A 27,471-nucleotide genomic window follows, 5' to 3' on the forward strand; every position below is an offset into this window, starting at 1 on the left:
TAATTTTAGGGAGGAAAAGATAAGGGTGAGAAGCTGACAGCCTTTATGTTAATCATTGTGCTCAGAGTGAAAGCAATGTGTCCTCTTCATAATGTGTTATCCTTGTCAGCATCAAAGTGCTGAAGAAAAGCAATTTATAGGAATTGCATGAGCCTTTCAAAGTGGAACCCACATCAGCCTAAGTCATGATGACCTGGTGACTCTTGCAAAACCATACCTAACCCAATCAGATGCGTATATGTATGTGTGTGTGTGTAAAGGGTGTGTCTATATAACTGTATACATGTATTACTTGTGAATATATGCACATGCATATAACAGATGCAATATGTAGAGATAAACACACATATATATATATTACATGCTATGTAATGTAGTATATTGATATATAAAATATACTATACTGCATATATGTACATACTCTATTTTCAACTGAGCTGACTTCATGGGAAACCTTTTTGGGCACCTCAATTAAAAATAATAAAATTATTATTTTGGACTACAATGTGTCCCATGTATTGATTAACTCACAGCTTTCAAAATATTGGCACTTAGGTACAAAATGTCAAGATCCAGGCCTACACCAGCAGGTTCTCAGGTAGTATGTGTCGTGAGTTTCTTCTCCTATTCACTAGGAGTTTACCTCTTTAAAAGCATAATTTGACAACTTGGTGAATAGGAACACAGGATATGACAGAGAGAACAATATACGTAGCTCTGGATTCTAATCAAAACTCTCCCACTAACTAGCAAAATAATTCTAGGAACTTGGTGTCAAAAATTCTGAAATGAGATCATGAACAAAAACTTTTGAAAATCACAAAGTGTCATAGAAGCATACAGCGGCTCTTTCATTCCCATAATAATCAGCTGTGTTTCCTTTGTACGGTTCCTAAATGTCAGAGTGGGAGGAACATCGGTTCAGACATAATAGCCCAACACACACAAGGAACTCTTGTTAGGTCGTGAGAGAACTGACTATTTGTGTTTAAAATAATATTTGTGTAAAAGACACTTAAATAGTTATAGAATTCAATTTCTATAATGCTATGTCCAGAAGAACTAAACACAACAGGTTTTATTATAAGTTTTTGAATCCATAAAAACAGATTCCCCACCCCCACTTTTTTTTTTTCCATGAAATATTTAAGCCATTGCAGGCAAAGGCACTCCCTCTTTTCCAAGTGAGCTGAGCATTTTCTAAATAAAATAGAACACAAACTTGACAAGGGCTTGGCAGCTTCAGTACCTACCTTCTTTTCAAACCTGACTCAAATAAAAAATCTGGATAACTTCTCTTGACCGTAATTCCCTAAATTATACTTTTAATGGATTACATGTGAAATCATATCTGTGTCTGGACACAGACATCCCAGGGAAACAGGGGGAAATCTGTCATCTCTACTCTCCTCCGCTCTGCAGCAAGCTGAGGAATGCTCCCATCAGAGCACCAAGTGGGTACAGGCAGCGTCCTCCCTGCAGACCCAGCCACCTCCTTCCAGACAAGCATTCCAGCTCAGCTCTGCAGCTAAACGCATTATGTGTGGAAGCACAGACCACTTTTCTCAGAGTAGGAAATAAAACAACTTCAGTTTAAATTGCTGGCATTTTTCTCATTTCTGAGATGTCACATTTTGCATTATTCTTTTTATTTCAGGGAGAAGGGAAACTTTGTGATTCTGTTCTCATAAGAACTTCAGCATAAGCAAAACTACGAAACAGCTGAATTCGCCATCTAAGCTCATGACCACGAAGAAAAGTCTTAATGCCATTCACCCAAAGAGACGTTACCCATCAGTTAAATTGACTGTGAAAATGTTCTCTGAATTGGCTCCTAGAACTGTCAAAATGGGGAAATGTGGGTTGTCTGAATTATGAGTTTGGGGGCAGTCCTTTGGAGGCTGCATTTGGCCCAGTTGCCCTTGTTTATAGGGGCTGCCTTGTTTCTTTCCCTTCTCTGTCCCAGGAGCTGGGCTTGGTCACCCAGGTTGGTCACATCATGGTCACTGTTCAGTTACTATGTTAAGAAAGAAAGAGAGATGCCAAATAAGAAAGAGGAACTTGTAAAGGTGGATGAAGATCTCTCTCCTCTCACCACCGATGCACCAGCCCAGTGCTGTCTAGACCGACATGTTTGTTTAGCTACTGCATCATTTTTGTACATAGGAACTTCCAATGCACACAGTTCTGCTACATAAACCGAGTTCTACTTCAAAGCAGCAGAAGTTATTTAAACTCTGAGTTTATCAATATACTTAATGCAACCTAAAAGAACGTGTGATTAATCTTTCTCAGAGTACATGGTGCTTGACACTCATCTTCATCTGTCTTACTATATTAGTGTTAAAAAATCCATTCACCAATGCAGTTTGAGTCAATTAATAATTACTGATTTCCCATTATTTTTAATCCATTAAACCCCAAAGCATGTGAAACATAAAGGTTTGATTTTATTTGAAAATGTTTGCTGCCCTCATTTGCTTTCTGTGTATCAAGAAAATTCAATTAAGTGTAGTAACAATTGGTATCATCTGTGAATCGAGGGTATATCACCTACCGGTCACAAAAGATGGCCTTTTCCTAATAGTTCTCTGGGTTCAATTTACTGAAGTTCTAAGCTCCAAACAACCAATGATCACGGCTTAAGGCAAAACGTGGGCTAGTTCTGCTTCAGTAGAAGCAAATTTTCACCCCAAGTAGAAATAAGCTATTAGCAAAAGGCAACCACACAGATTCTTTGTAAATTATGAACTTCCAGACTATGAGGCTACATGACATAATCTGATGCTTTGCTTTAGTAGGACAAGGAGTACAAGGACACTGAAGCTCATAGAGGGGAAGGGAGTTAACTGTTAATTTTTTAAACATCTTTGTAACAAATATATACATGTAATCTAGATGAAATATGAGAGCACTCTAGGAAGCATAAAAATAAAAATAAACAGTGTAAAAGTAACAAATAAATTTACAATTTTGGAAATCAAAGCAGGGATTCCCAACCAGGTCAATGTCTGGCAATGTGTTTCCTGCCATGTACGGAATAGCTGCCATGTCAAAGAACAATCTGGCCCCAAATATCAATAATGACGAGGATGAGAAACCCTAAAGTTCACTGCCCTGGTGTGGGCTTCTCACGTTCATTTACTCATCCAGTGGAACATCTTTAAACGTTCACCATGGGCTGGGTGTGTTAAGATCGGATGAGGAAATAGCACTGGAACCTGGGAGAGGGAAGGAGGGTGGGGACCCTCAGGTTTGGGCTATCAGCTAAACATTTTCAGAACAGACACTGATGAAAAGTGTGCATCAACAATCTCTGTTGCTAGGTTGCTCAAACCTGAATAGTGCTTATTGGTGTGCCCATAAGACCCAGAAAGAAAGAAGAGGAGATGGAAGAGCAAAGTACCAGAAGAAAGATAAAGACAAGAAGAAAGAGGTGAGAAAAAGCAAGAGGGAGAGCTAGATCACTGTATTAGTCTGTCCTCACACTGCTAATACCCGAGACTGGGTAATTTTAAAGGAAAGAGGTTTAATGGACTCACAGTTCCACATGACTGGGGAGTCCTCACAATCACTGCAGAAAATGAAGGGGAAGCAAGACACATCTTACACGGCAGCTGGCAAGAGAGCTTGTGCAGGGGAACTCCCCTTTAAAACCATCAGATCTTGTGAGACTTATTCAGTATCATGAGAACAGCACAGGAAAGCCCCAACCCCATCATTCAATTACCTTTCACCAGGTCCCTTCTAGGACACATGGGAATTATGAGAGTTACAATTCAAGATGGAGTTTGGGTGGGGGACGCAGTCAAACCATATCAGGCGTCACATGGAGCACCCCCTGGGAGGCACTGATATCCCCAGGCAAGGCCCACTGCAGGCTTTGAGAGCCTGGAAGGGTGGCGCTTGCATCAGTGAATCTTACTAGTTGAAACAAAGAAATCCATCTTTCCACCCCTCACTTCATATACGTCTGACTCTCCAGGTCCCATCTCATTCCTTAGCACAGGTGGTCTTATTTAAAGGACTGTGCTCTGACCAGTGAAGTGGGGCCGAGGGTGGAGCCACACAACCCCCACACTGAGACTCAAACACCACAGGGAGGAAAAAGGAAACTACTTAGAAATCACTTCTTCAAAAGTTCTATACATCGTTTCTACAAACTCACCAAGAAGGTTATGGGGGTCCCCAATGTGCGGGTTTTGTATTATTTATTTATTTTGGGGAGCATTTGAAGATATCAGATTCAAATTCTTTGACAATTGGAGTACCTTTAAATCTCCTTACATCTCTGATTATTTATCTCAGAAGCCTTTTCTGAGGTTAAATATCTTCCAGAAAATACCCTTCATCAATTCCTGCTTTATTTCCCCCTTGTCTCCAAGTGTTTCCCTGGCTAAGACTGCACCTTCCTCCTCCTCTTCTTCCTACTCCTTTATTCAGGGTTGGGAAACCCCATAACTAAGCTGGCTGACACCTGCCTCAGTGTCTGACTCCCACAGCCATTCAGTTAAAAGGCAGGGAAGCAGACAATGAAATTGGGTAAAACAAGGTACATAACACTCTTTTATAAATACAGAAAGGGGAGGATCTTTTGCCAGTGCTCTCTGCTTTTGCTATAGTTTTTTCCCCAAGCTCTTGGTCCTGGGACCGACTTTGCAAGGCAAGCCCTCTTTTCTACTCTGTGTATAACTGCTGTCGTTTGTAACCCAAAGCATAATTCACCACTGGAAAAGTCCGTGCTCCAATAAAATGTAAGAAGATCACTAACAGAGTAAGACACAGTGAGCCTGTGCACAAGCTGCAGAAGAATTTCCTCAAGTTGATCATGAATAATTTTCTCAAAGACACAGTCTTCCTGGAAAGGCAAAGAATTACGCATCTTTTTGAGCCAGACAAACATTTGAAAGGAGCCTGCAACATGTACAATTGCTTAAGAAACACATTTCCAACCTTAGCTATAAACTGTGCATTCTATAGGAACATGGGATGTAGATTTTAGTATGAAAAGAGAATTTATTATAAAGAATATGTTAAGATACATTATAAAGAATCAATCACAAATAATATTTTACATAATAATTTCATTTATCATATCCTTACTTTCTAGATTTAGTTGTAAAGTATGAAAGAAGGAATTTAAAACATTTTAAAAATTCAGGCCCATATTTTTTCCAGTGCTATCAATCAATTAATTTCTTATCTTAGTCTAATAACATAAAGGACAAATTAGCTCTGATCTTCTTGTGTTCTGAATCCTTTTTGGAAGTGATTGATTATTGTGGTTAATTTTAATTAATATTGAAAACTTGAGGATATACCATATACATATTTTGAATCTTGCTTTTTTCACTTTTCATGGCATCATAATCAAGAATACTCTTCTTATCAATGTGCTTTATATAGTGCAGAGTCCTTCAAAACAGGGTGATGGCTGCTCATAATTGCATCCTTCTTACCTTTGATTTGCCTTTGCTGTAACAGGCCTTCTTAGTAGCTTCGTCACACTCCCATTCCACAGCCTGTAGAAAATACCAAGACAATAGCAGCTATCATGGTTTTGACTGAATAAAACAGAAAATATAAATAAGACACTGGTAACCAGATTAGGAAATATGGCTGCACCCTAGCAGCAACATTTTCACACTCAGAGAATTTACACCAAAGACATGAAATGTATCCATGGGCTTAGATTTAGCTCTGAAATTGAGGAACAAGGACCTTCCCCCTTACTATTTGCTTTTAGGTAGTAATGATGTGATGTTTAGATCTAGTCACTGTTAGAAAAGAACTACGAGTTGGTAACTATGGCACTGATGGTAGAAATGATGGCTTCGGTGAAACCATAGAATAGACCCAGACAAGGCTTAAAGGAGAGGCCTTGAGACCAGATAATTTAAATATTCATTTTAACATTTGTATTTTATTCAAATAATATATCATTTATAAATAGTCATAGATAACGAAGAATGATTTTGCGTATCCTTACTACCAAGATACACCTGTAAATGATAATCAATCAATAGATAGCTCAGGCAAAGAACATAGCTAGGATTTTTCCCCAACAGCAGTCATTTTCATACTGCTATTAACTCTGACTAAATATTTAGAGCTACAGCTTTAAAATATTTTTTCTCAGAATTTCCAAATCTCACTTATGCTGATTAATTTGCTATGTGTGCTTTCACGTCTGATGCTAACTCACAAATGAAATATGTGATTAGTGAAGAACACAGACAGGGCTTGCTTTACAGAAAGGATGCCTGCAAACATCCATGGCCTGGCTCTCGTGAATAGTTTTTGCGCAAATTGAGGCATCTGGGCTTCTTTTTTTCTTTTCTATCATTGTATAGAGTGTGAACGTTTATAGGGTAAAAATATTTTCTCCATACTCCACACCTGTTATTACAATTATTTTCTATTTTACTATTAAAATTGGATTTCTGAAGGATCAGGAATGTGCAGTAATTCAATCATTAACAGAAAGACATTTTGAGATAGAGACTTTTTTCTGTTAATTTGAACTAATGTCAAATAATAAACTAAACCAAAAGTTACCTAGTGTCAAATCATATGAAGGAAAATAATGGCTTCACTCTTATTTCTAGTAAGAATTTTTTTTCCTAATTATCCAAACTTGGGAGAATAATAAAGTCAGGCTAACACCATTCTCTAATATCTTCTGCCTTCCAAAGAATGTTGCATAACAGAATTAAATCATAAAACACTGCATCTTGCATAATTTATGTTACTTGGCAAATGGTAGTCCATAAGAAAAGTATTCTAGAGAGAACCACTTCAGTGTCTTTGAAACCAAAACAATGATATAACTGTTTTCCCTTGTGCAGACTTGAAGATTTTTGTCAATGTCAACATCTGATAAGAGAATTTGTTAATTCCTCCTGTATTGCTTCCCTGTTCATAATGTTTGATGGCAACAATAAAGTCACAGCTAATCAGCATCTGATGCAAACACATGACTTGAATTCCATACCAGGATGACAAATATTTTCATGAAAAGCAATGACACCTCCAGAGAAAACAGCCTCCCATACAGTTGCATAACTATATCCCCATGAAGTGCAGAAAAAATAAATGAAAATAAATGCACTGTTGTTCATCTGATTTGACCTTCAGTATATTCCTTTCTTAGATCTCTTTACAAAATATCACTCTGTTGTTTGTATTTAAGTAGATATCCACCTCTTGGCCTTTACTTAAAACAGTATTGAGGACTGATTAAAACAGTATTGAGGATTGAAAGAATATGATATATTCTTTATATATCTGCTGTTAGACAATTACTAGGAAAACTACACAGTGAAATACTTTAGATAAAGAGTCATTTATGTGGCTTTCATTGGTCTAGTGATTTTGTTAAAAGTTAAATAATAATGTTCTCTTCTATAAACATGAAAGCTATGAAGAGAAGGATTAGTCCCAGGGCTAACGGAAAAGAATATTTACCAAATGCCATAAAAATTGTTCAGATCCTGGCGCTAAAATGGCAAACAAACAGCTTCACAAGTCTACCTAATGCCCAAACTTTATATTTTCAAGATAAATATTGGCCAAAGATTGAAAGGGAAAATAGGAGAAGAAAGAATGTGAGAGTTTTAAAAAATATTTCATTACTTTATCCAGCATACCAAAACACAATAACTGCTTTTACAAGTTTATTAGACCCACAATAAATAGGATAAATCTTACAGATTTTCTGAAGATAGTGGTTAGAAAGAAAAAAAATTTATTTCCTAAGGCATTTTATTACAGTCTCACTAGCTTGCCTATAATATTCAAATCCAGAATTAATTAAAGACCATGATTGTACAGCTTTTCTGTTCACTTTCTACCTGAATAGAGAACAGGATAAAGGGAAATTTTATATTAAGAATGGAACTTTACTTATTCCAGAAGACAGCAGGAATATATACACATTATTGGATAGCACAGAATTTGAAAAGGAATAGAATGGAGAAAAGTGCCTTTTCCAGATTATACTAGAATGGGATGTTCCAGATTCATCCCATAGTGTCCTCCTATTCACTAGGTCAGTTAGACTTTGCCCATTTCATTAGTGGACAGACTTGAAACTTAAAAAAAAAAAAAAAATTCCATCAGAGACAAATAAGAGTATCAATGATTCACTAGGTCAGTTAGACTTTGCCCATTTCATAAGTGGACAGACTTGAAACTTAAAAAAAAACCAAATTCCATCAGAGACAAATAAGAGTATCAATGAACCTCTTCTCTATAGGATCTTATTTCTCACAGTGACCCATTTTTCTGTTTGAAATTAGGCTATGTTTTAACCTGGTCACAACTTCCTTGTTCTTCTAGATCCATTCTAATGAACTAAATACCTTTTAATCAAGCCTTCTCTTTCATTTATCAGTGAAGATTTTTATTCTTTCATGCATCGTGATTATAGAACAAATCTCACTACTGATTTGAGAAGCCACCTTTCCACTTGCATTTAAATTTATTTAAAGATGTTTTTCCACCAACCCAAACCTATGTTTACAATAGTCAAAACAAGTGCTAAAGCATTTTACACTTCAGATCTCAACCCAACGTTCATAGTCTCATTTCTTGAGTCTCCCTTTTAAAAATATTTAATTTTTGTCATCTTTTGTCTTTTTCTATTTCAGGATAGCCCAGTAGAGAAAAGAAGTATTTCTACTGTATGCTATTCAATACTTTGTCTGCATTATACATTTCAGCAGCAGACATATAGCAGAAATATTGTGGTTACTTGAATATTCAAAGATTAGTCATAGTAGGCAGTAAGTCTGAAACATCTACATTTTAAAAGACACAATGATTCCTGTTTGTAGTAAATTTTTTTCTGTAAATACATACAAATAAAACCTGTACTATTCAGCAACTCACAGAAGTTTTGCTTTATGCAAATGCATTATCTCCTTCATTTAACAAATATTCATTAAGCATCTACCAAATGGAAGACACTCTTCTATGTGATTGACAGAAGGAAAAACAGACATAGAGATACACGAGATATTAATTTACAATACAGCATAAGTATATTCCATCAGCCTAGACAGAATTATATTAAATCTGAAAAGTCAACAGTGTTCATTTTCATTGCTCTAGTAGCCATATGCAAGTTAATCTCAGGTCCAGTGACACACTCTGACTTATAATATTAGATTTCAGGATGGGACAAACATACAAAGAGAGCTACAAAAAAAAAAAAAAAAAAAAAAAAAAAACAGAAGAGGCTTATGGAGAACCCATTTTATATCTGCATAAATCCTGGGGATGCAATGAAGCCCCCACTGTTTCAAGATACAGCACCCATTGGGCCATGTTGCACACAGACATACTATGGTTAGAATAAAGGGAACTGTGATCTCAAGAGTAAATCAGATGCAGAAAAGAAAAAGAGATTGGTTCTTTTTATATATGTGTTACACACATACAAATCCACAGTTCTCAGAAGTATATAAACAAAGCTGTGTATTATCACACTCCACCGCCAGATAAGCTAATTAGATAGGGACCAGCAAAGGCAGACACTTCATAAAAATGAAGAGAACAACATTCTAGGCAAATGGGCTACTACTCTTTCAGCAGATGGCTTTGCTAATTAGATACTGGCAAAAGATAACATTAAACAAAACTAGTTTAATTACACAACGCCAAAAATTAACAATCACCTGAGGGCTTTCTTTTTTCATATGTTTACATTCATATTCTTATGTCATGTATTCTGCGATGTGCTGGGAAATGTTACATTGCCATGGCAATTATAAACAAATCGTCAGGGTATGCAAGACTATATCTTTGTTCAAAAATGTAACAAAATCCAAGTGAGTTGGAACTAGAAACAACTGTGATTGGACTTGAATAAAATGTTAATCTATAACAGTAACTTTGAGAGAGGCCATCTTTGCTAATTATAATACCATCAAGGTCACACGTGTCAGGGTCCTAGAATGGTGTGCATTGAACAAAAAAAGGCAGTAAATATTTTAGTCAATTTGGAAGGATTTGTTCGATGTTCCTCTGCCTTTACTTTCTAGTGGATATTCAATGTGTTTATTATTTTTTCATATTAATTTTCAGTATACTTGCATTTCCATCCATGTCAAATACAAAAGCAAGTACAATTATAACCTCAAAATCAAAAGACTAGCCAAACATCTTATGTTCTCACTGATATGTGGAAGCTAAGCTATTAGTAATGCAAAGGCAAAAGAATGATACACTAGACTTTGAGGACCTACAGGAAGAATGGGAGGGGGGTGACAGATAAAAGACAACAAACGTGTGCAGCATATACTGCTCGGGCAATGGGTGCGCCAGGATCTCACAAATCTCCACTAAACAACTTACTTATGTAACCAAATACTTCCTCTACCCCACTAACATATGGGAAAATAAATTTTTGAAAAAAATGATCAATGTCAACATTTAGAAATTAAAAAAGACTGGAAGAGCACTAGAGTCATATCATCCCACTATTTCTTGATTCTCATACACTGCCATCATCTAAAATTAGAAGAAATATCTTAACCTTAGAGATACCTATGAAATGTGTTCTAATAATCTTTAAAGCCCTTATGCTAATGTCCGAGATTTTCTTACACATAATAACATCATATTAAACTTGCATTGATAAGGAACTGCAGAGTGGTGCTCCTAGCCCGTTGAATGCTCCCAGCCCGTTGAATGTTCGGTTTTCTAATTGGGAGTTGACAATGTATTCATTCCCTAGAGCTGTTGTGAGAAACTACCACAAACTGGGTGGCTTTAAGGACAGAAATTTATTCTTACAGTTCTGGAGGCTCATTGGCAGGGTTGACTCTGACTGAAAACTCTGAGGGAGAATCTGTCTGGGCCTCCCTCCCAGCCCCTGGGGTCTGCCGCTGATCTGTGGTACGACCTTGGCTTACGGGGCATCACTGCAATCTCTGCCTCACTCATCGCATAGTGTTCTCCTTGTGTCTTTCTTTGTCCAAATGTTCTTCTTCTTATAAGGACACCGGCCACTGGATTAAGGCCCATTGTAGTCCAGCAATGACCTCATCTTAACTAATGACATCTAGAAAGACTTTTTTCAAATAAGATCATATTCTGAGAATCTGTGTGGACATGAGTTTTGGGTGGATACGCTATAACCCAGTACAAACAGTGTGGCATAAGAGATTTGGAGAACCAATTCATAGTCACAAATTAGGGTCATTGCTCTGCCACAAATTAGTTGCCAATTCTTAAGCAAAATAATGGTAACAATTTATTAAACTTGTGATGTGCTAGCTACAGTGCTAAATGCTTTCTATACACTTACCTCGTTGAATGTGAGAGGTACTATTATAATCAGATTTTGGATGAGGACTTTGGGCAAATAACTTGCCAAAGGCCCCAAAGTATTAAGTGGCAGCCCCAGGATTGGCACTTTATAACCTGATCTGGAGCCTGTTATCTGAACTACTTTCCTGCTATTTAAATTACCGAATTAAGTACCCCTTGTTACCTGATTTTTACAGTGTCTTTGTTTTCCACCCCATAATTTAGAAAAATATATATCTGAAGCACAGAAATTTGTGCATGTCTAAGTTCAGAGCTGTTGGCATTCAGTAAATATTAATCAAAAAAGCCATCAATTCCCTTGTCAGAGAATGTATTCATGTTTAAAGCCTCTGGGACCATTCACAGCCCTAGTATCGATTTTAAAAGGACCATGATTTGTCTAATGAAACTCTAAAGTCAAGAAAGGTACAGCCAGGGTATGATATAAGAATCTTGGGTTGGTTTTGTGAAATTAAACATCTTATGTATAAGAACAGTTGGTTCCTGACACAGCAGCAATGTCCAGATTTCAAAATTTAGTCTGAAGATCCATCACTCTTCTATTAAGCCCTCCGGGGGCTTCCCACTCCTCCTGGATTAAGAGCCAAAGTCATCTAGAAAATTCTGCTATGTCCAGGTACTTATTTCCTAGTGCCCCTACCCCATTATTTTATGGGTGGCATGGGTTTCTCAGCATGGTTTCTGAATAAAGCAGACACATTTCCTATGGCCTGTGGACCTACTGGCCCCATTACCTGGAATACCTTCCTCCAGATGCCTACCTAGCTAATGCCTGTGCCTCCCATGTACCTTTGTTCAAGGGTGAGCTCCTCGCCGGACCCTCTGTAGCCATATATGTATATGTGAAACTGCCGTTTGCCTCCCCCTTTCTCACCAGAAAGCAAACTGCACTTGGGCAGGCAGCTTGGCTGCTTGGTACACTTCTGTGTCTGCAGCACCTAGGACAGTGCCTCACATACAAGTACTCAATACGTAGTTGTTAAACAAACGAATGGATGTATTAATAGAATGCCCTACATCCATGCCCTTGGAAGTAGCTCAGGTGTCCTTCTAGAGACGCCTTGTAGAATGGGCACATGAGGCTTGTCAGCCCTTGAGCTGGTTGTGTGAGCCTACCGCGTGTTGCACCTCTGTGGCAAAAACATACCACAAGAATTTCTCTTCCGCACTTCAATTTGCCCTGACACTGGGAAGAAGAATATGAATGTATCTGCTCTGGGAAGACAGAAAGGGAAGGATCAGAGCAAAGATTTTACTACTTTTTCAGCAGTAGACATTTTTTTTAAGTAATGTCTTAAGCCTAATCTCAAACAAAAGGAGATAAAAGTGGTACAGTATTCCCCTTGTCTGTAGTTTTACTTCTTGATACTGCGGTCAACTGAAGTTCAAAAATATGAAATGGAACATTCCAGAAGCAAACAATTCCTAAGTTTTAAATCGTGGACCATTCTGAGTAGCATGGTGAAATCTCAAGCCACCCCACTCCATCCCATCTGGGGAAATGAAGGATTCCTTTTTCTAGAGTATTCACACCTCTATGTTCCTGCCCATTAGTCACTTAGGAGCCCTCTCAGTTATCAGATTAAAAAAGCATAGCACACACAGTGTTCAGCACTATTAGAGGGTTCAGGCATTCCCTGGGGGTCTTGGAACATAACCCCCGTAGATAAGAGAGGGACTACTATATTATGTCAAAGTCATGTTTTAAGTGCAAAATTATAATACTAAGTCATTAGAAAAATGTGAGGCCAAGTGACTGCTGAGTCATAACACCCTCGGTATCCAAGCATTTCTGTATTTTGCTCTGGTTGCCTACTTTTGAAAAAACCACAAATTTATAAAAATTAATAGTTATAAACAAGACCACTTTGAATCTCAGTAAATTTGGAGTATAAGTTGAAATGACAGCGGACACCTTATTCCATACTCTATAATAAACCAGGTAAGCCAAGTAATGTCACAGTAAAAGTTAATTTACTGAGTGAAGGATTCTAAAGTGTTAAAATTCTGTACATGGTATACATTGGTATAAGTGTTTGGTTTTTTGTTTGTTTGTTTTGAGTCGGAGTCTCGGTCTGTTGCCCAGGCTGGAGTGCAGTGGGGCGATCTTGGCTCACTGCAAGCTCTGCCTCCCGGGTTCACGCCATTCTCCTGCCTCAGCCTCCCGAGTAGCTGGGACTACAGGCGCCCGCCTCCACACCTGGCTAATTTTTTATATTTTTAGTAGAGATGGGGTTTCACAGTGTTAGCCAGGATGGTCTCAATCTCCTGACCTCATCATCTGCCCGCCTAAGCCTCCCAAAGTGCTGGGATTACAGGCATGAGCCACGGCGCCCTGCCAAGTGTTTCTTAAATAATGGGATTAAAGTAATATATCGTCTCAAATCCCTGAAGCACCTCTAGAATCTGAGGGTTCTGAGAAACACAGTTGGCAAGTCACTGTTTTAAGGAACCAAATTTATCTGATAAGAAATGTTGGGGCTGGACCTGGGGTCAGACAGAGAAAAACCAAGTGATGGAAGATGAGTTCCAATGACCCTGCTCCTGAACATGAGTGAACCCTGCTGGGATGATCTTTTGAAAGGAGAACATTAGAGAGAGAGAGAGAGAGAGAGAGAGAGAGAGAGAGAGAGAGAAAACAGTATCAAGGACATTATAATATCTGGTATAAAATTGAAAACCATGATTGTCAGACCCTGAAGCATCAAACAACTGGTGCACTTCAAAAATATTTCTAAGGTAAGGCTCATAAGAGCCTTGCTTCTTGGCTGCAGGGTTTTACAGAAATTATTTTCATGGATGCAAGTAGGATTGGTTTAAAAAGTGGTACACTGTCAAATTTGTAAGACTAAATGTAGTGAAAAACATCAAATCACTGGAGGGATGGCTATTTTTATACATGAATTTCCTAAAAGTATTAGTATAAGGAACCCAATTCAAAGTCAATCAAGCAGGGATAAAGGTACTGACATTGGAGTGTATTGACTTCCCAACGACTGGCTTGCCTAGTTTAATATTTCCCAAATGCATTTGGTGGAAAATTGATTGCATCTAATGTTATATTTTCTCTCTTTTACAACATACAATTATATCTTATATCACATAGATGATGCCAAGTACCACAATATCTGTATAATGTTCAACAGAAATTATGTTTGCTAGAAATTAGATATATCACAAGCAAATTAAAATTAGATGTTTTATCTGATGTAACATTTATTCTGCATATGTAGAGATATCACAAGAGGAATCAGTTGATTATAGAAAGTTATGAAAAATATCACACCAAGCTGAGCTTAGTAAGACTATCTGAAGATTGTATGGGACACAAATATGAGGTCACAAGATACATTTTTAAACAATATGAGAAGCAGCATGTTGGCATGGGATTCTCTGTAAAACCTTGACCAACACTAGGGTTACACGACTTGATATAATGAAGCCCGTCTCGAAAATATCTTTACAAGGCTAAGTTTGCGGTGTGGCTTTGATCAAATGTTTCTTTCACACACCAGTTAACTACTGACAATAATATTCTAGCACTATTGGTAAAAGTGAAGATAAACCATCCTGTCCCTAAAACAAGAAGAAATTTCACAGATATATGCCAAAGTTTCATCTGGGAATATAGTTAAAGGGTTCAAAAGGGACCGGATGTAGCAAGTAATAAGAAGTACCAATCTTTTTATTTCGAGGCAACACGAAACAGATGTAGAAAACAACGCCAGCAACCACAGCTTGAATGCAAATGAAGGTGCAGAAACCACGCAACTCTTTGTTGTATGGCTTAGAATTTTATTTTGCTGATGTGAACGAAATATTTTTATGTTTTCAAGAGGAATATCCCATTTGTGATTTTGTGTGTTAGATTTCTCTTGCTTAAAATGTAAAGCCAACTATATTGGCATCATCGGTTTGAGTCCTATTATTGTATATTCTGGCTAAATCTTAATGAAGACATTCTATACAAACTGTCAGCCTAATAGGCAATATTGATGTAAATATATGGGTGTTTCCTTTCAGTTTCTCGATAAATCTTTTCTATTTTCCTATTCTTCTGAAACTGCCTTCATGAAAACAAATAACACTTCATACCTGATTACTTTCTCTAGAGTTCTGGGTTAATATCTATGCGCTAGATTCACTGGAGCACTTACAAAACCCAGATTATGAATGTTTCCTGGGGAATTGTTTTATACTCATGGAACCACTCAGAATTTATTCATTATTCAAGTTAAAAATGCTTGCTTCCTGAGATACATCATATCAAAGTCAACAAAGATTGACTTTACTTCCAGTTTAAGAACATATTGATCTATTTTCCAGATCTCAAGATATATACAAAACCCTCCTTATGAACCTTATTCAGCATTATTTCCATAAGCTTTTGTTTTCAGCTAAAGAAAATGAACACGAAAATTTGTTTTCTAGTGTAAGTTTGGGTAGTCATTGTTTACTCTTATTTTAAATAAATAACAGGATAATATACTCTGTTCAAGAAACACATTATTTACTATATTATCACAATGGTAAATGAACACTTAGTGAACATGACTGATATATTCATGTCCTAGTTAATATTTAACACTCTTATAACTTAATGACTATCTGCTTAAACATATTAAATCAAATAAATAATTTAGCATTAAACAGCAATTGTGTGGTTTTGCCATTTATTTCTCCAAACATTTTTCTCTCTTCTATAATTTGCTCATTTACATGCCAGAGATGTCCTAGAATATTGTCATTACTATTATTAAGATGTTTGATAAGAGCTCCATCTAAGAAAAAAGTCCAAAAGCATTTCAAGTGTGAGAATAAGAGTTGGTGAATTTTTAATGTCTATAACATGAGATATTTTGATGGAAAATTGATGCCCTTTGTTATAATTTTACAACAAAATGAAGGGAACATGAGGCACTCCTTCTCTTCCATCTATTTAAATCAGTCCTTTTGTTATGTGATTAGCCAGGGTTGGCAACTAATTGCCAAATGTTACAACTTGACTCAATTTCCTACTGAAGGAATTTGATTTTGAAATAAATTGCCTATACCAATTAGGGCCTAGAAACACAAATTTGTATATATCTGAGGGTGGAACATTGGAGTAGGATGAATACAGGTCCCTTAAAAGATATCCATCACCATCTCTGCAACCTGTGAATGTTACCTCGTATGGCCAAAAAAAAAAAAAAAAAAGGGACTTAAGATAATTAAATTAAGGATCTTGAGATGGAGACATTACCCTGTATTATTCAGGCAGCATCTCAACATCACTGAAAACATCCTCATATGAAGCAGGCAGAGGAAGATGCGGAGCACACAGAGGAGAAGGAAATGTGACCATGGAGGCAGAGATTGGGATGAAGGAGTCTCAAGTCAAGGAGGCTGGCCACTACCCGAAGCCAAATGAGAAAAAGAAGAAATTGTTTGCCCTGAATTTCTGGAGGAAGTGTGGCCCGGAGGACCACTTTATTTTAATCCCGTAAGAATTATTTTGGACTCCTAGCCTCCAGAACTATGGGAGAAAAAATTTCTGTTGCTCTAACCCACCAAGTTCATGGTAATTTGTCACAGCAGCCATACAAAACTAATACACACATACATACACATGAATTACACAGATGAACACAGTCACACTCAGGCGAGTTTAGGAGCATGGGGTGGACATGTTAACATCTGTGTGTCTGTCTACCAAACATCTGGGTCAGGCCCATTGTTGGAAATCGGAACATGTCATCCCAAAATATGCCTTTGTCATGGGATTATTTTGAGTTGATTATTTTGAGAAAGCCTAGACACAGGAGAAGCTCTGAAAACAGAGTAGAAGTTGTCTTTTTGTAAGGTAAGCTTACATATAGAAAGGAAATCTCTATTTGTAAGGTTGTCTCCCTTACTGTACCAGGAAGAGGAAGATGATCCTAAATCAGGAGATAAGTCAATGGAGAAGGCACTGACTTAAATGTGCACAACAAACCTTACTCCTGCTAACCACGCCTTTCTGGTTACGTTGCCATTACTTGCCTCTCCTACACCTATCTTTCTTTTATCTAGCTGAAGATGGTATTTAAGCTTGAATTCTAAGATATCTCTTTGAGAGTGACTCATTTCCCTGGGTATCTCCCATATGTATAAGGCATAAGCATATTTTTAAAACTTGTTTGTTTTTCTATTGTTAATACGTCTTTTGTTACAAGGGCCCAGCTGAGAATTTAGAAGAGTAGAGGGAAAATTATTTCTTCCTGCCCTACACTATATATATGAAACATGTAGTTGTTAATATCAAAGAGCTCTTGGGGAAAACATGCTGTGATCTTGGGCATCTTAAAGGGGAACACTCAACCCAGATGTAGGGATCTGGAGATGGACGAAGGAACGTTTCTTAGGGAGGTCAAGGCTTGAGCTAGATCTTGAAGCAATTGATCAGTGAGTGAATAAGTGGAAGAGCAGATGTTCAAGAAAATCAAATGAATAAGCCAGTGCAAAGGCCTGAAATGGGAAGAAAGGACATCTAAGCTGGAGAACCGGACCCCAGGGTAGGGATTGGAGAGGTCTCTGGCTACACGCTGATAGGCAGCTAAGGACAGGCCTGCTGAACCATGCTAAGAGGAGTTCAGATTTATTTTTCATGAGTTGAAGAAAAGCCATGAATAAAATTTTAAGCAAGATATTGGCATGGTGAAATGAGTAATTGAGAAAGACTTCTCTGTGGGTATGAGAAGACCTGGAATGCAGTGTGGCTATAGGGGTGAATACAAGGAGAGTGATATAGAGGTCATTGTAGGCAACCAGCAGGCAGGCATTGGGAACCTGAAATAAGCAGGGACAATAGAATGACAGAAGAAGGGATGGGTAACCAGCTATTTAGTCGTGGGAAAGGCACTGTCTTTTGATCATGTAGATGTGTGGGTGGACAGCAGTAGCACATGTCTGCCTAATCTATAGTATGAAACTAATTCCCACCCATTCCTTAAGCTGGGTTTGGACTGAATGCCATACACAATTCTGGACTGCTTTCTTTCCACCCCCATAAGTAACTTTAACCTTAGACAAATAAAACTACCTTTACAATCCTGTTTAAAGAAAATATAATAAGACAGTAAATCTCCATCCAAAATAGCTAAGTAGTTCAAGAAAAAAGACCGAATTCATACAATGTTTTGATCATCACACTTTTAAATCAAACACACTTTAGTTCACTGGTAATACATTTTGGATTTTCAAAACAAATGAAAAACCAACCAAACAAAATCTTATGAATCACACGCAAGTTACCTTTAAAACTGTAGGAATTCAAAGTCAGTCAGTACCAGAACTTCTTTTTCAAAGTAATATAATGATTTATTTGTTTGGAATTCTGTGTCCTGAGTCAAGCAAATAAGATGATATAAAAATGACAACAACATAAATTTCAAAATGAGAGAAAATTTACAACTCTTGACTTCCAAGACATTTAGCAAAGCTAAAGAAGCTGGAATTTGAAAGTGGAAAAACATAAGAAAAATAGAATAGCAAATTAAGATTTTCATATCTCTGAGTCTTACATTTTTCTTAGATTTTCACATGCTATGGTTTTAACACACCTCCAAAATTTACGTTGAAATTTAATTGCTGTTGTAAGTATTAAGAGGTAAGAGGTAAAACCTTTAGGAGACAATTAGGTCTTGAGAGCTCTTTCCTACTAAATGGGTTAATGCCATCGTCACAGGAGTGGGTTAGTTATAACTGGAGTGGGTTTCTGAGAAAAGGATAAATCTGGGCTAGTGTTCTCCCTCTGTCTCATGAGCTTTCTTCATATGATCCCTTCCATCCTAGGATGACTCTAGTCAGAAACTGACACGAAACTCTTGGACCTCACAGCCTCCAGAACCATGAGTCAAGTAACCTAGTATTTTGTATAAATTACCCAGCCTGTGGTAGTCTAACAGCAGAAAAAGTTCTAAGACATCACATCTGAGAAAAATTCTGAAAAGAGCCATGCTATTAAATGCCAATATCAATTCTCTCTCCAACCTAGAAGAGGAAGGGCATTTCTTCCTTAGTCAGCCAACTTCAGAACTCACACTAAAGTGTCAGCTTTACTGCATCTCAATTATAGTTCACAATATCAAGAGCAAAAATTCAATGCTATTTTTTAAAAAATACTTTAGGTCTGACTCTGATTTCTCAAATTTTGACTATGACTATGAGTCACGACTACCAACATTTAGATCAGCACCGTGAGATTAACCAGAGCCAATACGTAAACGTATACAGCAGAAAGCCATCAATCAATCTGCAGTGGACACAATGTTTCCAATTTTAACCATAATAGAGGAGCAAAGCAACAACAGAATCCTGGAATCAGACAGTGTGTGACAGTACAACAGCCTAAAAGACCTGCTGGCAAGACATATTGGGAAAATTAGTCAAGGAGCACATGCATGCTCAGAGATGAGAATGAACCAATTCCTGATGGTGAAGATGGCTGGTACTCTTCCGCCCATCACAACTAACTTTACCCTGCCAACAATCTAGGGTGTAGGTACCAGTATTACATTCATCTTACACAGTAGGTAGAAAGGGGCTAAACAACTTGCCAAAGATTACTGAGCTTTTAAATGGATGGTCTGGGATTATGAAGTCAGGCCACCCTGGCTCCAGGGTTCACAGTCTTAACCCATGTGCAATGGACTCTTCTTTCAGTGAAGGAGTTGGCAGGATCTCCCAGATTCCTAATTCCTTCCTGTCTCACCAGCGCTCTATGACAGATTGAGTTTGATTGCTTTGAACTTGTCAGAAAAAATAAAATGTGATGCTTTTGAAAGGTAAACAGGCCCTCGGTGGGAAAGCAGGGAATGAAATGGTTTGGCTAGAGAGATAACACTGCTCCACATCTTCACTACTGAGAGTTCAACACAGTTGTTATGATTTCAATGCTGATTTCACACAGTCATCGATTTGAAAGCTTCCCCCTATTCCTGCCCTGCAATCTGAGCTCTGAAAGTACATGGAAACCACAAAAGTAAACTTAATTGAGAATAGTCTTATTATTCTGCAAGTTTGTGTAATTATCCAAACCCACTTGAAATAATAACAGAGGTCAAGACAAAGAGCATGCATGGTTAAACATGAATATCATTCCATAATCTGACACAATGTATGTGGGTAAAGATCATTACACTATACATAGAAAATTCAAACTGGGTTGTATTTACAAAACAAGTTTATATGTTGAATTAGGAGAATATGGCAAAAACTATCCCAAAGAGACATTATGCAAGCTGATAAGCATGGAGGTCAACAAGCTTTGTATACTGGAGATGGTAGGACAGATCCATCCATTATCCGGGCACAGCCAAGAAAGTGCACTTAAAGTTGCAATCTAAGATTCTAAGATTCCATATCCCTCCTTTATGGTGAAAGATGGGGTCCAAGTTTCTCATATGGAATATAATGGCCAAGTCCTTTCTAATATAGCACAGAGCAGGGACGCCCTGGGGAGGTGTGAAGAACCATGGAGGAGATGAAGATGAGGGCCTGGTGCACTCTCGGGTTCTCACCCTTTTGCATGGGCTAGCTCCCTGGTTTCTGACCTGCTACCTCCCAGAACACAACTCTTCCTCATCCCCAGCCTCATTATCCCCCTACTCTCCTCTAATTGGAGTATCCACCTCATTAGAGTCTCCTTAAATGGTCTCAGGGCTGACAATAACACAACAATTTATGAAAGAGCTAAACATTCCTCCCTATGCTATCACACAGGCAATGCTTAAGTACTGCATTTTAAATTTAGTGCTTTCTAGCACAATCATACCCCAAAAGAGCTCTAATATGTCTGAAACAAGTAATACTAACAGAGTTGCCTGCCTCATTTCCTAATGCTTCGAGCTCTTATTAGGCCGAATAATTAAGAAAACTATTTTTTCTTCTTTGTCTTTCCAAGTATGATAACTTTCCTCCATACATGTCTATATGAGCTTTTACTCAAGGACAGCTGATTTAATGGGTTGTGATGATGGATAATTAAGTCTCTTCATTATTCTCTTAGGATTATTGTAGCTGTGAAAATCAAGCCGCATACACATACATTCAAACAGCAATTAAAACATATTTAATTGCTTTTTAATTTAGAAATGATTTCTGGTTTTGGAAGCTATCTGTGGCCTCAATATGCTCATCATTTTATTTGCATATCCAAAGACTTTATCAGTCTTTATAACCATTTTGATTGGTCTACCTCCTATGGTGTTTTGACAAATATTATTATAATCTGTTAGATTTGTGTTCCTACTAATACACTATCCAGGTGATTTAACAAACATATAGTGCTTCATTATTCAGTTTTAATAGAACCTATAAAAATACAAATGTAACTAGTCCAAATGTGATACAAAAACATCTCAAAATCTCACCTTTTCAAGAAATCTGAGTCTGGTTATTACCGAAATAACTCCTCCCTGTGCCATCTACACTAACCTCTACTTTTCATTTAAATAATGATGAGCCTCAGGAGAAAGAAACTCAACATTAGGAAGTAGCTTCTATAATGCCTTTACATGAATGACAAACAAAATTATTATAGCATGATCATCCTAAGATAAAACAGTTAACTTTGCTCCTCCCATGCCTAACATCATTAAGGACATTCCTTGAGGTTCAGTAATGTTTAATATCAACAGATTCACAACATACAAAATAGAAGTAGAAACATTATCAACTATATAAAATCACTTGATTGGTTCTACACCAAGAAAACGCCACAAAATAGGAATTGTTAACTCTCCAGTAATATTCCTACATAGTCAGTGGAACTTGGAAATGTATTCAACTAATATTTACTGAGCACCTATTATGTAACAGAATTTTGGATATAATATGAGCTTTCCTAAAGCCTGCTGTGTTTTAGAAATTCTCAGCCTACTAAAGACAAGAAAAAAAAAAAGTAATCGTAATACAAGTTGAGAAGTAAACGTATATACTGTAAGAACAAAGAGAGAAAAAACATGTTTGTAGAGAAGATGGAGGATTACACAGCAATGCCCAGCCCAGCAGCCATCTGAGCAGGAATGGAGGGAAGACAGAAGTTCTTGAGAGATAGGAGAGACATATGCTTGCTGAAAACAGGTACCAGGATGTGCAGTCTGTGAGAAGTAGAAACACGTATCACGCTCATGAAACTGCAAGAAGCGTGTATGGCCGAATCCCACAAGCAATGGTGAGGAACAAGCAGATCTTGAAGCCGGAAAAACAGAAAAGGTCAGACCATGGTGTTTCTTACATGATATTGCTTGAAAATAGGAATTTTTTTTTTTTTTTTTTTACACGTTTAAGAGTTTTAGGCAGTAAGGTAATGTCACAGTTCACATATATTAAGCCACAAACCACAGTAGGAGGCAGGAGGAATGGAGGACACAGAGCATTACAAACAACTGCCCGAGGCCAGAAAGCAAGTAAAGGAGCTAAGATTCAGAGGTGATCAGATGTGCAGTTTAGAAGGATAACTTGAGGAAAAAGGGATAGAATGTATGAGAGGATAGAATACAATTAATAAAAGAACATTAGCTAGTTTAAGCCCAAGGGGATAAGGCAATGAGTCTGAATTCAAGAAGCCTGAATAAGGCTGAATCCACTGTAAGTTGTAGACCGGACAGAACAGTATAGGTACACATTCAGGGACCATTTGATGAGAATGTGGAACTAGCAAAGACATCCATGGACAAAAGGTTTTGAATCTGAGCTCTGAGGTTAGTTTAAGGAGCTCCATCCAACTGATGATGGTACGAAAAACTATTCTACTGTTCAGGAAAGAAGTTAGTTTGGAGGTAAAGACAAAATATTCCTTATCTTGATTTTATTTTTTTATTTATTTTTTTTTTGAGACAGAGTCTTGCTCTGTCGCCCAGGTTGGAGTGCAGTGGTGTGATCTCGGCTCACTGCAAGCTCTGCCTCACGGGTTCACGCCATTCTCCTGCCTCAGCCTCCCAAGTAGCTGGGACTACAGGTGCCTACTACCACGCCCAGCTAATTTTTTGTATTTTTAGTAGAGATGGGGTTTCACCATGTTAGCCAGGATGGTCTCAATGTCCTGACCTCATGATCTGCCCGCCTTGGCCTCCCAAAGTGCTGGGAATACAGGCGTGAGCCACTGCGCCTGGCCTATTTTGATTTTTATACGTCTTTGCTTGGGAACAAAGGAGATACAGTGACATAAGTGTGGCTCAGATGTTTTGTTTATTTTTACTTTTGTTCTTTTGAGGGGGAGGGAATGGAACAAGAAGTCACTTACAATTGCTCACACAATCATCCATCTGCATTTGTCATAGCTGGTCAACATGCAGGGTCCACACCAAGGTGCTGACCACATTATGGGTATGACTAAGGATGAGGACCGTCATGTGAAATAGCTTTGTTGAGCATGAGAAATGATCTACCCTAACACAAAGACAAACGGCGTGATCACCATGACGTGGAGATCACAACGATGCACTACAGCTCATTTTCCTAAAGAACAGAACAAAGTGTCCATTATAGCATTTGACAATCCAAGCATTCCTTCTGGGACCACCTTCTGCCCATGGCTCATCCTGTCCGGGTTTTCTTCCTCATCACTAGCTGCTCCTTCTCAGTCTCCTTTAGCAGACCAAGCTGTGTTTCCTCCAATGGTGGCATGGTACTGGCATCTGCTTAGGATCCTTCACTTTCCACTCTACCTTCCTCCCTGGGCAGTATTACCTTATGTTATGACAGTAAACACCATCAATACAACGCACTGGCATTCATGTTCATTTCTGGAAACTATTAATTCTTCCATCTCTCTCCTGGGTATATTCCTTGGCATATCCAAAGTCATCTCAAACATAATACATGCAAGTCACCAGCCATGATTTCCCTCTCTGCCTCCCAACTTGCTTCTTCCCAAGTGTTGCCCATATTACTACCCACTTAGTTGCTCTGGTCAAAGGTATACAAGTCATCCTTGAGTCTTCTCGTTTCCTCATTGCCAACATCCAATCCACGAGCAAATCACGTTGACTGTAACTAACAAACAAAACATTCCAAATGTGTCCATTTCTCTACCAGTATCTCTTGCCTAAATTCTAATACAATTTCCTAACGGATGTCCTTTCTCTAACTTTGCCCCATTATAACCCTTTCCTCTACAACTCACCCAAAAATATCTTTTTAATAAGAAAAATAGATGATGTTTAATACCTTTGAGTGGCTTGCCATCTAGGTACCTAAAACACAATTCTACGTCTTGGGCCTGGTTCATAAAGCTTGAGGAGTTTCTGCCCCCAATTCTCTGACCCCGTGTGTCACCATTCCTCTACTTGCTTGAGCCCTGTGATCTAGCAACTCTAAACCTCTGTAGGTTCCATTAGCCTTATCCATCATTTCCTCTTCCAAACCTTTGTATTCACTGAGTTCTCTTCCCCCGAAGGTGCTTTCCCTCAGCTGCACCTGACTCCTCATTATTCAGATATTGACTCAACTGCCATTCTCTGAGAGTAAACTATTCCTTGCCACACTATCTACAAGAACTTCATAAATACGTTCTATCACATCCCTGCATTTGAATTCTTGGCAGCACACTTACTACTTTCTAACACTTTTCCTAACTATTAATTGATTAAATGTCTCCTCCAACTGTCATGACACTGCTAAGAGAAGTCTTTCCCTTGGTTCAACACTTTATTTCCCGTACTTGGAAGTCTGACTGCCCCATAGGAGATCCTGATTGAATATGTGCTGAAGGAAGGAATAATCCAGGAGTTTGAAAAGATGCAATGAGTTTACTTTTGGAAACTTTCTGTCTGAAGATAGGAATTTCAAGGCGAGAGCCTCATCACATTTGTTATCAGGTGAACCTGGTTTTAAGAGCATAAGTTCAAGAGTAGCACGAAGACTGAAAAAATCACTTTGCATTTAGTTCTCAAACTCATCTTGCCTATCTATGTGATGCGAATAATAATCTCTGACCTTTTTGGTTCATAAAATTGTTGTGAGACTTAATGAGATAGTTATGGGGGCACCGTATAAACTCTCAGGCAAAGTAGTTTAGTAGAAATAGTTGGGTCTGGAATCTGCGGTCTGCATCACCAACGGGAGAGCTTATTCATGGCATCACGGTATTTGCTGGTACACTGAGTGAGTTGCCACCTGGCCCTTGAAGAGTTTTGCATCTGGCAATAATCCAAAGAATGACTCCACTGCGAAGTAATAAACACAGAGAAAACTCTTTACTTGTCACCTCTATGACCTTCTCATAGCGTCTTGTATTGGAGACATTTCAATTGCTCCTTGGATGGAAATTAGCTCACCTTTTACTGTCAGTAGGAGACATGGTACATGTGCCACTACACTGGGAAATGGCCGCACAACTATTCTAAGTGGAAAGTAAAGCTCGACACATCTGTAAACCACCCACATACATCTTTTTTTCCATTCTACATTAAATGTCACTGAAAGGTCATTGAAAGCACATCAAATGAAATGAAAGCTCCCATGTCACCCTGGAAAATGTCCATGAAAACAGTCAGCTTCAACACACAATGTGTGGTTTATACTAGGGACTGGGATTCTATTTTGCCCTAAAAAAAGATTATAATTTCTCCTTCTGACAGATGAGGTCAGTGAATAATGTTTAAAATAGATGACATCCCCTCACCTCTTCCCCTTGCTCCTTGGTCATAGGCACCACTAGTGGTTCAGAACCCCCAGCACTACAACCACCGTTACATGCATCGTGGTGGTGGTCAGGGCTTGCAGATGTTTTATTACAACTATACCAGTGGGCATCCATGGGAGCATTCAGCAAAGCCCAGGAACAGGGTACACAGGGGTGTGCAGGGCAAGTCAGCCCCTAGACAGCTCTGTATCCAGCAACCGAGGCCTCAGAAGGCAAAGAGAAGTCAAGCAAAGGGCAAGGAGGGTGTTAGGGTGTTGTGTATCCTTCCTTCAAGGCTGTAGATGATACCACTACACTCTACAACTAGCTGCTAGCACCCAGTGCAAACAGGCTGAGATTTTGACCTGCTGAATACACATTTGGACTGAATACTGAAAACTCACTGAGAAGAAACACTAGGGGGAAGAACTGTCAAATGGCATGGCATATTACTAACATAAAAAAAAGAAGCATTCCTGCTGATTTGAAAGGAATATCAAGAGAAGTTATAAGCCTTACCATCAAAATGCTGGCTTGAGTCCTAAATCTATATTTTCATGTAAGTTCTTAAATTAAAAGGCTCAGTGAATCAAAATTTTACTAGGCAATGAACATCTTGGTTATTGGGTTACAAATGAATTGATCGAACTTACTTCATCTTGGGATTGGATTTAGGTTACCTATTGAAGACTGGTAGCCAACAACAAGCATGTTGTCCTTCAGTGAGGTGGCAAGAGACCACAGGCCTATCTCTTATTCTGTCTTCTCCACTTGCAGGCTCAAAGGCCAAGGCCTCAATGTGCCAGGTCTCTCTCTCTCCTTATGTGTACAAGACAATGGAAGAAGTCTTGCCCTAATCAGCCTTAGGTTATCCAGGGGTACGAAGAGCTGGGCTGAATCCTGGCGATGAGATTTAGTCAAGTCTTTTCATTTCCCTATCCCTCATTTTTCCTCACTGGTTACTGGATACAATAAAAATAGCAACCTCAAAGGGTCTTGGTGAGTATTAAGGAGTGCTTACAAATAGCATTTAATCCAGTGTCTGCACATAGTAAGCCTGTGATATTGTTAACCACATAATTACTTCCACTATTCTTTCTTTCTTTCTCTCTCTCTTTCCTTCTTTCCTTCTTTTCTTTCTTTCTCTTTCCTTTCTTCCCTCTTTCCCTCTTTCTTTCCTTTCTTTTCTTTTCTTCCTTTTTCTTTCTTTCTTTCTCTCTCTCTTTCTTTCTCCTCTCTCTTTCTCTCTCTTTCTTTCTTAGATGGAGTTTTGCTCTTATAGCCCAGGCTGGAGTGCCATGGCATGATCTCGGCTCTGTGGAACCTCTGTCTCCAGGGTTCAAGCAATTCTCATGCCTCAGCCTCCCAAGTACCTGGGACCACAGGGGCCTGCCACCACACCTGGCTAATTTTGTATTTTTGATAGAGGCGGGGTTTCGTGATGCTGACCAGGTTAGTCTGGAACTCCTGACCTCAGGGTATCT

The 27,471-nt window shown here is 38.3% G+C and overlaps 1 protein-coding gene across 9 annotated transcripts in view; it reads right to left on the minus strand.

The window, feature by feature from the left end:
• The window catches only part of SEMA5A (semaphorin 5A), a 644,602-nt gene that overhangs the window by 330,475 nt on the left and 286,656 nt on the right, over positions 1 to 27,471 (minus strand). For all 9 annotated transcript variants that reach the window (XM_065546091.2, XM_065546089.2, XM_073993139.1 and 6 more), the window contains one exon: positions 5,460 to 5,522. Coding sequence is in view for 5 of the 9 variants with exons in the window: in XM_065546089.2 (XP_065402161.1) it covers positions 5,460 to 5,522 (63 nt within the window). In the remaining 4 variants the exon portion in view is untranslated. The remainder of the gene's footprint in view (positions 1 to 5,459; positions 5,523 to 27,471) is intronic.

This window comes from Macaca fascicularis, chromosome 6, assembly GCF_037993035.2.
Source record: "Macaca fascicularis isolate 582-1 chromosome 6, T2T-MFA8v1.1".
In the NCBI taxonomy this organism is placed as follows: Eukaryota; Metazoa; Chordata; class Mammalia; order Primates; family Cercopithecidae; genus Macaca; species Macaca fascicularis.